General features: G+C 37.3%; 1 protein-coding gene across 6 annotated transcripts in view; it reads left to right on the forward strand.

Moving 5' to 3' along the window:
- Positions 1-9,952, forward strand: part of TMEM182 (transmembrane protein 182) — a 100,031-nt gene extending 90,079 nt beyond the window's left edge. For 5 of the 6 annotated variants that reach the window (XM_037806697.1, XM_037806698.1, XM_037806695.1 and 2 more), the window contains one exon: positions 7,937-8,157. In XM_037806697.1, the coding sequence (XP_037662625.1) occupies positions 7,937-8,157 (221 nt within the window). Of the gene's footprint in view, positions 1-7,936 lie in introns of all 6 variants that reach the window. The other variant, XM_037806693.1, reaches the window with a different exon arrangement.
- Positions 9,953-15,291: the final 5,339 nt, after the last annotated feature.

Consider the following 15,291-nt stretch of genomic DNA (forward strand, 5'->3'; position numbering starts at 1 on the left):
GATGTTTTATTTTATCTATCATATCCCTGAGATCCGTTTTGATTTTTTCAATTTTTTTCCCCATTCTTTCTTTTGTTCTTTCATTTTCCATTCTGTAGTCCTCGAGGATGCTGAGTTGTTGTTCAACTTCCTCTAATCTTGTGTTATGAGCATCCAGTCTCTTTTTAATTTGGCCAACAGTTTCTTTTTCTTTTATTTCCGTAAGATCTTCTATTTTTTTATTTACTCTTGCAATTTCTTCTTTATGCTCTTCTAGGGTCTTCTTTATGTCCTTTATATCCTGTGCCATGCTTTTCTTCATGTCCTTTATATCCTGTGCCAGGCTCTCGTTGTTTGATTTTAGTTCTTTGATTAATTGTGCCAAGTACTGTGTCCTTTCTGATCTTTTGATTTGTTTGGGTTTGGGTTCTCCATATCATCTGGTTTTATCATATGCTTTAAGATTTTCTGTTGCTTTTGGCATCTAGGCATTTGCTTTGCTTGATAGGTTTCTTTTAGGGTCTATGAAATACCAATCTCTAATTTGTCAGATCTACAGCTTGGTGGCATACACTTTCTCTAACTAACCAGCAGATGGCATCTGTGAGTCACCTATTCCCCTCAAGTCTGTTCTCCCCAACTTTGTCTTTGTGGTGTGTGGGGATCTGATTCTTGTGGGGTTCAATTGGTGCAAGAAGTTTGAGTGTGTTGTTGGTGCTGTCTGCCCTGAATGAGAGACATATGTCTGAGCGGTTAGGGAGGCAGGACAGCTTTAATAATCAAACCTCCTAGGTGTTCCCAGAGGTTTAAAGCTGTTGCAAGAGTCTATGCCTTCACCTGAGTCTCGCCACAAATTGTCTCTGCTGCTGACACACAAGTCCCTGGCACTGGAGTAGGGTCCCTGGGATTTCCGAGCAGGTCCCCCTTCTCAGCTGTGCTCTTCCAGGACCCTTGCTGAGGGAAGGCTGCTCCATGTCACAGGTGCACACCGGCCCTCCAGGGAAGCCCTGGGCTGCCAGGCCTTGCAGGGGTGTTCCCAGCCTGCTGTAAAGATGGTTGAATGGGGCATGTTAATTTCCCCCTCTTCACAGAGGTCTGCCTTCCCAGCTCCAGGACAATTAGCTGTGGGTGTCCTAAAGGCCACTGTCCACGGCCGATATTGTGGTGTGTGTGTGCGGTGCTGCAGGAACCACTCCCCGTCCCACTGGGACCCTTGGCGTGGCTCTGGGCTATGGGTCTGGTCCCAGGCAGAAGTGTCCCACACCCGCCAGGAAGATGGCTGCAAGGGGCACAGTTTCTTTCTTCTTTTTGCTCCCCTGGCCCTGAGACAATCAGTGGTGGGTGTGGGAAGGGCTATCCTGCACACCAGACACCGAGGCGTTGGGATAGCCCATTCCTGCCATGCTTCACTGCGCAGTTCTCACCGTTCTATCCACAGTCGGTCCCAGGTTTTTTTTTTTTTTTTAAAAAAAGAACTAGTCCATCTCCAAACGCCAACCCATGGTTTCCCCACACTGCAGTGCGGCCGCCAGACTTTCAGCCGGCTTCTCACTCATTTCAGCATGCAGACTCCCGGTTTCACCAAATGCATGGTCCCTGTGGATTTAGCAGACCTTGTCTGGCTGGTGCATCACTGAAACTGGTGTTCTGGGTCACTTTCTGGCTTTTATCTGGTATTTTTCATGGAGGTGTTTTTTTGCCCTATCTTACCTAGCCCCATCTTCCCCAGTTTTTTTATTTTCAAAGCCGTTTGTCTAAGGAAATGCTGTCCATCAGTCCAGAGCTCTATGTATGAGTCAGGACATCAAAAAGCAATGTATTCATAGTAGCTTAATTCATACTGACAAAAACTGAAACAACCCAAATGTTCATCAATAGATGATTGGTTAAACAAATTGTGGTCTATTCACACAATGGAATACAGCTCAGCAATAAAAAGGGGTGAATGACGAACAGGCTAACATATGTAGCAACATGGATGAATATGCAGACATTGTATTGACTTAAAGAAGTCAGACAAAGGCTAAACACTGTTCTGTTCCACTGTTATGAAGTTCTAAGGACAAAACTCAGATATGCTGATAGAAATCAGCACAGTGGTTGCTTTGAGGGGGATGAAGAAGCATGCAGAAACTCTGGAGTGACAAATACATTCTATTTTTAATGGGATGTAGCTACACTAACGTTTACATTTGTCAAAACTTATCAAACCATATGTTTAAAATCCATACATTTTAAACTGTGTAAAGTATACCTCTGTTGAAAGAATGAGGTAAAAAAATAAACCTGGAATGCTTTTAACCATTAGAACAACCTTTAAACCATGGAAGTTTAATATAATACTTTCAAATATTTGAATGGGCTAATTTAGGAAATGCTTATATTGAAGACTATTTATGTATCTTCTGTAAAAGCCTCTTGTGAGTATGCTGCCAATTTATGTGGTTCAATTTTCCTATGCAGATTGACAGAAGACATTCATTATATATTTCTAGATGAATTGCTGTGTCCCTTTGTAAAATAACAGTAAATACATAGTTTGTTTAAGTTTCTCTTCTGTTTGTTCTTCAGGGCATGTCAAATCTAGGTTCACTGTTCTCTTACCGCTGCTATCCCAAACTCCATATCTCTTAACCAAGCTCCAAATTTTTTATTTGTTTCTATACTTAGCACAAGCACTCCCTCTACTTTCCATGTAGTTTCACCTAGAATCTAGTCTCCTAATGCCTCCTTGGTATATTTTCCCTAATGCAGGATATTTTGGAATGTCCTCAGCCTAATGTGTGACACCTGCTCTCAGAGTTTTAGTCTACGGACCTCATTTTCACCTTTTGACTAATAAACACAATGAGGAAGCTAATCCTATCATCTCTAAAATTTTGTTCAGCGCTTGCTGAATATTATACTTTCTAGAGTGTATGCATTCTCCAGGTAAGGAGAGAGAGATTTTTTTTTTATTCTAATTTACTTTTCACCTTAACTTTTTTCATAATACATTTTTTGATCATGAAATTCTGTGACCTTTCCTTGTGACCACTGAAAGCTGAAATGAGTTGCCACTGAATTCCTGCAGAACCATCACTGAAAGAGGCCAATGAATTATTTTGAATTTATGAGCCTTCTCCAAGTGACCAACAACTCCTCATGATTCTGGTTGTTAGTGCACAGTTCAGTTACATCTCAACAGTTAAAGATCAAGTTTCTCCTTGTTAAGTAGTTTTTTTTTTTTTTTTAAGAATACAAGTATATGACCTTCAGGTTTGACAATTTGCCTATCTTTTTGAGAAAGAAGATTTTCTTTTTTATGATTTTTCCCTAAGAATATGGCTTTTAATCCCACTTTTATAATATAGTGTAAAGAATCTTTACTGGGCACCTTTTGCCATTCTTGTTTCTGTGAAATATTTTATTTCTCAGTTTGTGACTTGGCCTTGGGCAAATCCTTTTGTTTTTGTTTCCATATTGTGATTGTTTCCATATTAACAATTGCATTCCGAATGAGCATTTGTGATAAAATTTTATATGACCTTTGTTTCAGAAAAAAAAATGCTTTCCAAATTGAATTCATGACATCTAGAGGGAAATGTTTCAACTTTAAAAGAGAATCCAGGCAAAATCATAAGCTTGAATGATTCTTCTCCACACTGCCAATAACAAGAGACCCACAATATTCTTGGTGTGGTTCAATTATTTGCCTGCAGTCTTATTAAAATCATACATCTTCATGGACTTTGGGAACATTTTTTTCCCCCATGACTCCACTTAGCTATTTTGTGATTTATTTTTTGTTGGACTTCAAAAAATAGGAGTCATAAAATTTACTTTCCATGTAACTCCACCTAGAATCTAGTCTCTCAGAAGTAAATTTACGATTGAAAAATGTAGCACCAAACTTAAATATACTTTAATTTAAAAATAAATTACTCTCCAAATTTAGCAATATTTTCTATTCCTGGCCAAAATCACTTTCACATGTAGGTTTGAAATATAACTCATTTTTTTTTACTCAAGTCAATTGCTGCTTATGTTCTTCTTAATAAACATTCTTTAAGAGATCATGGGGGTAATAATCAAGATTTTCCATAGTGATGGAGTTGACCTAGAGGAGATGGTCTGCTTGATCTGTGGAGCAAATGAGTGACATCACTGTTCATTGGTATTTACAATCTCCCACCAAAGGAAGCTGTGTCTCTGTGGGTGTGAGTACCTGCCCACCCCCCACCCCCCACAGGTGTGCACATTCTAACATACATGGCCGTAGGCTTCAGCCATGGGTTTGGGTTTGTTTTTTTTTTTTCCCAGTCATTTATTTTATTTTTTATTTTGAAATAATTTCAAATTTATAGAGACTCCAGAATGTCTTCTATAGCAAAAGGATTCAACCCATGATCAGGCTTTGCATTTAGTTGTTGTGTCACTCGAACCTGTTTCAAACCAGAACAACTCTACAGACCTTCCCTGACCTTCATGATCTTTTGAGAGTAAAGCCTATAATATTGAAGAATGTTCTTCAATTCATGTTTATCTCATGTTTCCTCATGATCAGATACAGGCTATGCATTTTTGGCTGCAGTATCATGGAAGTCATGCTGTGTTCTCACTGCATCCCGTCAGATGGTGTGTGATGCCAATTGTCACATTACTGGTGTTGTTAACTGTGATCACTTGAGTGAGATGGTATTTGCCAGGTTTTTTCACTGTAACAGTTACTCTTCCCCCTTTACAATTAATAAATATTTTGTTGGAGGAGGCTTGGAGCCTCTACCTCATCCAAATTTTACCCACAACTTGCGGCATCAATTTATGTATCTTGCCTGAATTAATTATTATTTTGATGATTGCCAATGGTGTCTTCCAATTTCATCATTTCTTCTCTGTTTATCAGTTAGCATTCTACTGTAAGGAAAAGATTTTCTTTCTTTCCATTTATTTATTCACTCTTTTAACTATTTCAGTGTTGACTTGTGGATTCCTATTTTATTTGTTGAAATATAATGTGTTACTATCATTATTTGCTTTGTCTTAGGACTGGTTAGAGAAAGGGCTGCAAACTGGCTTCTGAAACCTTTCTGTCAGTATTTGAGCACATGTTTACCTTTTGACATTACAAGATGTTCGAGGCTCATCCTAGCCTGGAAGCAGGTATTGCTCTGAGGAACTCTGGTTGCTTTAAGTAGATTATGATGTTTAGATACCAAGATCTGGACACTTGATATTGTCCCTGCTACTGGCGTATCACTGTTCCCAGATGCTCTCTAGAAACAGAGCCAGGAAATAGATCTATGTGAATACACACATGTATATTTTAAAACACGCACCCTCGTTCATCTGTTCCCGTTTCAGTATCTATCACCTCTTTCTCTCTGTCTCTATCTAATTTGTCTATATTTATATGTCTTCTACCTATCTCTCTAAAACTGTGAACTAACATGGATATAATTAATTCCAATTTAATACCATGAGGTTCATTTGAGCTTCTTCCTTTTCAATAAACTCCCTTTTTCAGTGATGAGAGACTTGACTTCCATCAGTCTCAATGTATTTATTTATTTGGTCAATCCACCTATTTGTAAGTCTCCTGACTCTTCTCTTGTGAACATCATGCAGACCCCAGTGGTAAATTCCAGTAAATTCTGGCTGCCATATCAGCCAAACGACTGGTCTTTCTTGGAAACATTTTGCCATGGTAGTTCATTTTCTCTCTCTATATATGTATCTCTTTATACATATATGTAAAATACTGGCAATTTAATGGGTAAGGAAGCACTAACTGTTTTACCCCATGGGTGAGATATAATCATAAACAGATCTGATACAAATTAAATGGGCTGTATCTTCAATTAGTGAGCCAGTTAAAGATTGTAATGATAGAAATGCCTATTCTTCATTGCTTTCAGAATGTAATTCCTCTTCAGATGAAAGCAATACGTAAACATAAATTAATGTTTCCTTACTTAGTGTCATCTACATGTTTACCTGCAGTACATTTCTTTTTAATACTCAGATTCATTAATGGGTTTTGAAACTTTCAAAAAAAATATGTGTAAGGCTAGTACTGGTTTTTCACAAAGGCAATTTTCTTTTTTCATAAAAATATCTGAAAGCAGAAGAGATTTACATAATGCAAGGAAGAGAAGAACCATATCAACAAATAATAAAAGTTTACAAGGTTGTTTGCATAAGGCAAATGATATTATGCAAATAGCTAAGCCAAACTTTTACATTAACAGAGAACACTGTCTATATATTTGCTGAAAAATGTCTTGAAATGCACTGAGTTGCTAGACAACACATGGTATTGCCATATTGTTGTCAAAATCTGAGGTACAGCTTTGTAAGGAGTTTGCTCGCCGGCTATGACTTTACTATTTCTTGTTGATATAGTTGTTGTTCATACATTGCTTATTCTGAGCTCTGGTATTTGCATTTACATTACCGACCACAGAGTGAAGGATATTTCTCATTAGTGAAGCATCTATTTTGATTCTTCATTGCTCTGTAGCTCATATAATGATTATGAGAAATTTAAGTTCTGATACGTACACACCTAGACATGTTTATGATCCTTCTTCCTTTGTGCTTACTTCTCGAGATGCTTTGTGAGATTGATGGCTCAAGAGGGAAAGAGCATCCTAACTGTAGGAGCACAATTAACTTGAGGAGTTGACTGATGGTTGGGATTTTAAAAAAGCCCCTCTCTTCTGCCCATGTGCCTCAATCCCGACTCCCAGTCACAGGGTCGTATTTACCTTGCAGACATTCTGGCAATTAGGTATGGAGATTTTATACCGAAAGTTCAACTCGTTAATTCAAAGAGTATAATAGATCCTTGGCAGGTTTGGACTGAACTTTTGGACAAATAGCAAGTGACCTCAAGTGTATTTGCTTAGAGACCCATTTGAATCCTTTGCACCATGTGGTTTGTGCTTGGAGCCTGTCACTCGCCAGTGAATCAGCCAAGGGGCCTCCCGAGTCCAGTCTCAGCACAGAGGCATTGTTCTCATCTGGTTATTATGGTAATAGTTACATGGAAAAGTATATGCATAGTGGGTATCTCAAGTTTCAGGATTCAGAATCTGCTGCCATATTGCTTTTTAGGTCAAGGGCCCTGCACTCTAATGCTGTCTCAATTCATAATTCTGAAAGTGTATTTGAATTGGTGGATTAGAGTTACGTTACAATTGTTGATAAATTGTGATGTTGCCTTCTAATTAGTGGTTAGGCATTTTGTGGTGGTGGTCTTCTTCTGGTTTTGTTTAGTAGATCTCTTGCTCTCAAACCTGTGGCTTTATATTCCTCAGAATCTTTTATCAATCTCCCCTCCCTCATTCTTTTAAGACAACATTTGTTTTAGACTATAGTGAATCTTCCACATGTAAATTCCAATTTTAAGAATCATGTCTATCCCACTCCCTTATTGCAGTGCTTTCATCTCTGTTCTTATCTGGTGCCAACGTTGGGTTCTCTTTGCATGATCACACTTGATTGCAGTACTAGTTGTGTTGTAATAGCATAACAATAGTCAGAAAGGCCTGGGCTGAAAATCAGCTCTGAAAACCACCAGCTTGTCTGCACGTACTTTATACAGGGAAGTAACGAATGATAGTGGTCACCCCAAACCAGACATACAGTTAAAGGTAAATATGTGTTAAAATGTAAACTCCACAAGGGCAGGGACTTTTGACTAGCACCTAATCCAGTGCCTGGCACATACAAATACTCAACAAGCTATTGTTCCTATTCTTATATGCTGCTATATTCCTCACTTCCAACTTTGAAAATTAAAGATAAAGGATGTGTGAGTAAAGCATAATAAAGGGTCTGATACTAAATGGATGATTTAGCTAGAATTCTTTTTTTACAGACTTGATATGAGGCAAATGACTGGTCTAAAACTGTCTTCTTGGGAAAACGTATCTTCAGATAGGCTAAAGTTGCTTTGTTTTTCCCTTCTCAGGCATCCTGTTCTCCCTGGTGGTGATGCTCTATGTCATCTGGGTCCAGGCAGTGGCTGACATGGAAAGCTACAAAAATATGAAGATGAAAGACTGCTTGGATTTCACCCCTTCTGCTCAGTATGGCTGGTCATTTTTTCTGGCCCCAGCTGGGATATTTTTTTCTTTGCTCGCAGGGTTACTATTTTTAGTTGTTGGTCGGCATATTCAGATACATCACTAATCAAACTGTTGCTGCCAGCATTTTCTTAAAAGAGATTTTAAAACAGAGCATACTTTAAAAAAAATTTGTTTCAGTGATTCCGGAGTAGAATCAGTTGATATAACTTTTCAGTTGCTATTTGAATTAATGATTTTGCTTATGATTTCTTATGGTAAGAAGGTCCTACAGTCTTCTCCAGACACCACCAAGTTTCCATTTTATCTACATGCTATCAAAGATCTTGTTCTTTGGGAAGCAGGTAAACTTGGCTTCGCTTTAACTTGCAGGTTGCAAAGGCCTAATAATAGTATAACACCGTCACATGGGTCAAATCAAGATTTGCTTTAAAGCCTTCTCAGCATTCACTTCTGCTGCTGTTTAAGAAAATCTTTGGAGAATGATTAAGAATGGAAAACAAATGTTGTCAGAGTAATTTAATTCATTTCTTCTCCATACACATACATATCCATATCCACAGCCACTGACTACTGTGAGTAAATTATTCATTGTTTAAAAATAGATAGCAGGAGTTATGCAAGCTCACTGCTCAAAATGGGCCACAACCAACAAAACTGATAATGTGTAGTTTGGTTAACTAATCTCACTTAATTGTGTATGCTTACATAAACCTTAAACTATATTTAAAAGCAGAAAATCTATACAAGAAAATCATGTATAAAGTAGATTGAATTTTATGAACTTACAGTGGGTTAATTGTATGTATAACATGGTTTAAAATATGTGAAATCCATGCACCTTAGCTTAATACATAATTCTATTTGATGTTTTAAAATCTTATTTAAAAATTACACTGCTAAGCTATGCAATATGTGAAAATTTATTAAAGAAATGTGCTTTTAATATCCATGAGCTATGAACTTTCAAAAACACTTCCATATGAGGATCACAATAGCCTTGTTTTATAAAGACTATGAAATATTAACTTTTCCCAAGATTTTACTGGTTCTTGTTCTTCTGATCATTTGATTCCCTTCATTACTGTCCCTCAATTTTTCATCTTTGCACTAGATATATTAACGTTTACAGATCCGTTATTTCCTTTAAGAAAAGTTTTTGTGGGGAAAATAATTCTTTATTGTATACTAGTGTAGACATTTTGCATATCAAAGGTATTCATTTGGCACCAATTTTGATTGAAATCAAATCCATCTGAAACATCTAGGTAGTATTTGCATTTTGGAAGCCTCCATGAAGGAGCTTGGTGGTAGTGAAGGAAAAGAGAAATGACGTGGGAGTTGTGTTTGGTGCACAGCGTTTCATTCCACAGCTGTTGTGAATACAAGAGGCATGACTCAGAGGCAGAGAAAGAGTGACCACCTGGAAGATGCTGTGGGGTAGCTGGTTGTCCAATGTCGCTGTTCCTGTGATGGAGAAAAGGCCAGCATCTTCTCTGCAAACCTCCTCCTTTCCCATTAAGTCTTGTTTTTATGGGAGGAAGCTTTGGAGGAATAGCAAGATCTGAAGTATCTACAGAATCCGGAAGGCATGTTAGCAGTCAGGACTTGCTTGTAATAATAAAAAAGCTTCAAGGGTTTCGCTAGTTTCTCCAGAGATTTCAGTTATAGCCAAAACATTTTTGTGGGACTTTATCTATTCTATTTCATTTTTATATCGCTTCATTTGACTCTCTGCTTTTGGCTTGATTATTAGAAAAGTAATTAAGAGTTCTGCTCTGCATATTGACTGTGATATTAAGTTATAGCATGCCATTGAGTTTTCCAGGCAATGCTGGATGTATTGGATTAGTTCATGTCATCTGTAAATACAGTTCTTTTTTGTAGAACTTTGGAATGGAGCCTTTTCCTGGTGTACTGTATGTTACTTAAATTTCACATACAAGCTGCTTTTAGTAGAAGTTTGAATATTTATAAATTTCAAATAGTTATCCTTACTCTCTAGAATACTTATGCAGCTACCATAAGTGAATATCTGATGTGTATGACAATTTTACACAGATCTACACTTTGCAACTATTTTGTAGTTGTAATGAATCAATCACATAATTTCAAACATATTTCCTGATCTGTTTACCAGCAGTGCTCGGAAGGAACAAAGGTGAGTTGTCAATGTTTGCTATGTCCATGAGTAAAATACGCTGCAAAATAGCAGAGATATACAGTATATTGTTGCAACACCCTTATATCTGATTTGGGATAGTATGTTTCCTTTTATTTCTGTATTTGGTATGTTGATTAATTTTCAGAGCCTCCAAGCAAAGTGTTAAAATCTTTTTAAGAGTGTTGATTTTGTATCATAAATTTTCAATATGATAAATAAGTAGCTTTCTGGTGACACTTCTAAAAGGAATGAATAAAGAGGGTAGTGAGTTATGCCCTTGAGTTTTGGTGAAAGCTGTGATCTCTTCAGATTGTATTTGTTCAATTGATTTAGCTCAGTCGGGGCAGTAGGTACTACACACATTAAAAATTTTAAGACCACACATTGAGAACACAATATTAGCTATGCCCTAACTGGTCATTTTCATCACTAAGCTTATGAAATATATTTATCAAATTTGAAGATGAAATCCACTTATAAAGGTATTTGATGGCAGTATCAGTAATTGAATGTGTGTATGTGTGTTACATAATAAGCTTAGCTAGAAAGAAATAAAGTGAATAGTGGAAATCAGTATGTTTGAACAAAACAAATTTTAAAATGTCAATTTTCTCATGGTTAAAAGTTATATAGCTGTGTTTCCCTAGATCCTGCTTAACTGTTTAACTCAACTGATTATGGTACAATACATAACTTTATTTATATTTTTATAAGGAGGCTTAGCATGATAGAGGGGATAGGAATTATATGAGACTAGTAAAAATAAGATGGACGTGAGTCTGCAGGTGGATAGATTGGTAGGGAATGACCAATAGTTCTGTGGTTACATAGAAAGAAATACACTAACAAGTAAGAGAATGGGTCACTGGATTTGATTTCGGTGGAACACCACGAAAGAGGGGCTCATAAAAAAGGAGCTGGAATAGAAAACTAAATTTCTCTTGATTGTCTGAGGAATTATATATGTGAAAACATTTCCTCGGTGATAATCAAGCGTAGGTGGAGAAATCCCAACAAGAACTTAGGAGGCACCTTAAATATGTTAAAAACTAAGGAGGGTTAGAAATATTTAACATCATATATATTATATAATAAGAATCAACTAAGCAAAGGAATATTTAATCTGGTTAACAGGGAAAGAGGAAAGAAATAAAAATATCCAGTTAGAGAACAGTTTCTGAAATGGTTAACCAAGGCACATGCTTGGAATTCTGTCTTCAGGAGCAATTAAGACCAGCTTCACCCATATAGTGGAGATTGGAAAGTTTGGGAGAGAACAAGTCTGCAATGACAGAGCCCACTCTGGCTTTTGATGGGTCATTTTTTCCCACTAGTGTGTGGCTCTGACTGTGGAAAATTGAAGGGCAATTGTACGATTGAGCTTTGTAGAATGAGCCACTTCTGGACGTAGAGATCCATATGGCATGTCCAAGAATTCTATTCTGCTTATATTTCTAAACTTTTATATAATTTGTCTCTAAAGTATCTCTATAGATAAATTAGAATGATTTAGAATTCTCCAAGTAATGGTGGATTCCCTAGTTCACACAAATGTCTGAAATAGGCCAAACTGGTTTTATGAAGTGAGCATGGTTGGAGTAATTGCCACCTTGCACTGATACTGAGTATTACGTAGATAATTTAGGATGGAAAAGGACTCACTGGGATAAAATAATGTGCATGCAGGAATATTTTCGTATTCTCATTCTTGTGGGAGTCCAGGAGTTATTGTAACATAATTCTTTGATAATGTAGGACAGTTCTCCCTTTATATAACAATTCCTTTTTTTCTTTTCTTAGGATTTCTTTTCCATTAATTCTAAAAAGAAACTTCCACTGTTAACGAAAAATTCACCAATGCTTGCAGATAGTATTGGCATTGAACACTATCTAAACGAATAGATATTTAATCAACAGAGATTTGTGTGTGTGTGTGTGTGTGTGTGTGTGTTTTCTTTTTATTCACTTTTATTGAGATATATTCACATACCATACAATGATCCAAAGTGTACAATCAGTTGTTCACAGTACCATCACATATGTAGTTGTGCATTCATCACCACAATCAATTTTTAAACATTTTCAGTACCCCCAAAAATATAAAAATAAGAATTAAAAGTAAAAAAACACCCCAAAACATCTCCTATCCCCCACCCCCATTATTCATTTAATTTTTGTCCCCGTTTTTCTACTCATCTGTCCATACACTGGATTAAGGGAGTATGAACCACAAGGTTTTCACAATTACAGAGTCACACCCTAAGAGCTACATAGTTACACAATTGTCTTCAAGAATCAAGTCTATTGGATTACAGTTAACACTTTCAGGTATTTCCTTCTAGCTATTCCAGTACACTAAAACTAAAAAGGGATTTTTTTTAAAAATAAATTCAAAGTTACATGAATAGTTGCAAAAACAATACTAGCCCCATACACAGAATTCCATCACACCCTGACCCCCCTTCCCCGATAGCTCAATCCACCAACTTTAACATGCTGTCACATCGCTATTTCTTTCCCTCCCTCCCTCCCTCGCTCCTCCCTATCTATCATCCATCATCTATTGCTCTGTCTTCTGAATATATGAGAGTTAGCTGCACACATCCTTGAACATACACTATAATTCACGTATGTACTTCCCATGAACAAGAACATTCTTTTATGTAATTCCATTAAGCGTGGCTAAGAAGTATAAGAGATTCAACAATGATACAATGCTTACATTCTATATTTCCTTTTCCTTATGTCTCATCTCAACTATGTCCCTTTGAGCCACCTGTCCTGCACCCTCCAATCCCATCCAAGTTCATCCTTAGCATTCAATTGTCATCTAGTTAGACTGTTTTGTTTTTTTTTTCTTTTTTCACTTGTGGAAACATATATACAGCCTAAATCTTCCCATTCCACCCCCTCCCTAGCCTTCCATTAGTGGAATTAATCACATTTAGAATGATGTTGTGCTCTTTCCCACCATCCATTACTAGAAATTTCCCTTCACCTCAAACAGCAACCCTACACTCCTTTCTTAACTCCCCATTGTCCCTTCCCCCATTTCTCTTAACCCAAACTCTACTTTTTATCTCTATGGTTATATTCTCTGATAATTTCTTTGTGTTTACTGTGGGGCTTAAAATTTACCTCTTAAATCCCTGTCAATCTTGTTTTTCTTTGATACCACCTTCACTTCAGTAGGGCACATAAACTATGTTCTATACTCCTTCATTCCCCCACCTTTATATAGTTGTCTAAAGTTACATATTTTACATTGAGTTCAAAACCACTGATTTGTCCTTAGAGTTTGTGTATTTTTTATCATGTAGGAAGTAAATAGTGGAGTTATAATTCAAAAATTATTGACTTCTATTTGTATTCCATTGTGGTTGGAGAATGTTCTTTGAGTATATTCAATTTTTTTTTTTTTTTTTTTTTTTTTTTTAATTTCTTGAGGCTTGTTTTATGTCCCAGCTTATGGTCCCTTCTGGAGAAAGATCTGTGATCACTAGAGAAAAATGAGTGTCCTGGTGATTTGGGATGTAAGGTACTATATATGTCTGTTAAAATTCTCTATATCTCTTTCTCCTTTGTTTGTCTCTCTGTTGGTAGGGCTTCCTTTAGAATCTGAAGTAGGGCAGGTCTTTTATTGGCAAAGTCTCTCAGCATTTGTTTGTCTGTGAAAAATTTAGGCTCCCCCTCAAATTTGAAGGAGAGTTTTGCTGGATAAAGTATTCTTGGCTGGAAATTTTTCTCTTTCAGAATTTTAAATATGTCTTGCCACTGCCTTCTCGCCTCCATGGTGGCCTCTGAGTAGTCACTACTTAGTCTTATGTTGTTTCCTTTGTATGTGGTGAATTGCTTTTCTCTTGCTGCTTTCAGAACTTGCCCCTTCTTTTCAGTATTTGACAGTCTGATCAGAATATGTCTTGGGGTGGGTTTATTTGGATTTATTCTATTTGGAGTTTGCTGGGCATTTATGCTTTGTGTATTTATATTGTGTAGAAGGTTGGGGAAGTTTTCCCCAACAATTTCTTTGAATACTCTTTCTAGACCTTTACCCTTCTCTTCCCCTTCTGGGACACCAATGAGTCTTAAGTTTGGACGTTATGTTTTATCATATCCCTGAGATCCATTTCGATTTTTTCGATTTTTTTCTCCATTCTTTCTTTTGTTCTTTCATTTTCTGTTCTGTGGACTTCTAGGACGCTGAGATGTTGTTCAGCTTCCTCTAGTCTTGTATTGTGAATATCCAGAGTCTTTTTAATTTGGCCAACAGTTTCTTTTATTTCCATAAGATCTTCTATTTTTTTTATTTACTCTTGCAATGTCTTCTTTATGCTCTTCTAGGGTCTTCTTTATGGCACTTATATCCCGGGCCATGGTCCTCTTGATGTCCTTTAAATCCTTTGCCATGTTTTCATTCTTCGATTGTAGTTCTTTGATTAATTGTGCAAGGTACAATGTTTCCTCCAAAATCTTGATTTGTGTGTTTGGAGCTGGATTCTCCATATCGTCTGGTTTTATCATATGCATTAAGATTTTCTGTTGTTTTTGGCCTCTTGGCATTTGTTTTGCTTGATAGGGTTCTTTCAAGTTGTAGCAAAAAAAAAGGATATCGATCTAATTTTTCAGAGACACAGTTTGGTGACGTACACTTTCTCTAACTAACCAGCAGAAGGCGTCTGTGAGTCACCTATATCCGTCAAGTCAGTTCTCAACTTTTTTACCATGGTGTGTGGGGAAATGATTCTTGTGGGTTCAGTTGAAGAACTCAGTTTGGGTGTGTTGCTGGAGCTGTCCACCCTGAATGTGGGGCGTGTGTACAGGTGGCCAGGGAGGAAGGGCAGTTCTACTGTTCAAATCTCCCAGGTTCCAGGAGATTCAAGGCTGCCGCAAGAGTCTAAGCCTTCATTTCAGTTCAGCCCCAGACTCTCTCTCTCGCTATCCCACAAACTACTGGACTTGGCATAGCCTCCCTGGGTTCTCCGAGCAGGTTCCGCCTCCCAGCCATGATCCTCCAGGAACTCAGCTGAGGGAATGCCTTGCTACGTCACCAGTGTGTGCCATCCCTCAAGGGAAGCC

The sequence above is a fragment of the Choloepus didactylus genome, chromosome 17 (genome assembly GCF_015220235.1).
Source record: "Choloepus didactylus isolate mChoDid1 chromosome 17, mChoDid1.pri, whole genome shotgun sequence".
In the NCBI taxonomy this organism is placed as follows: Eukaryota; Metazoa; Chordata; class Mammalia; order Pilosa; family Megalonychidae; genus Choloepus; species Choloepus didactylus.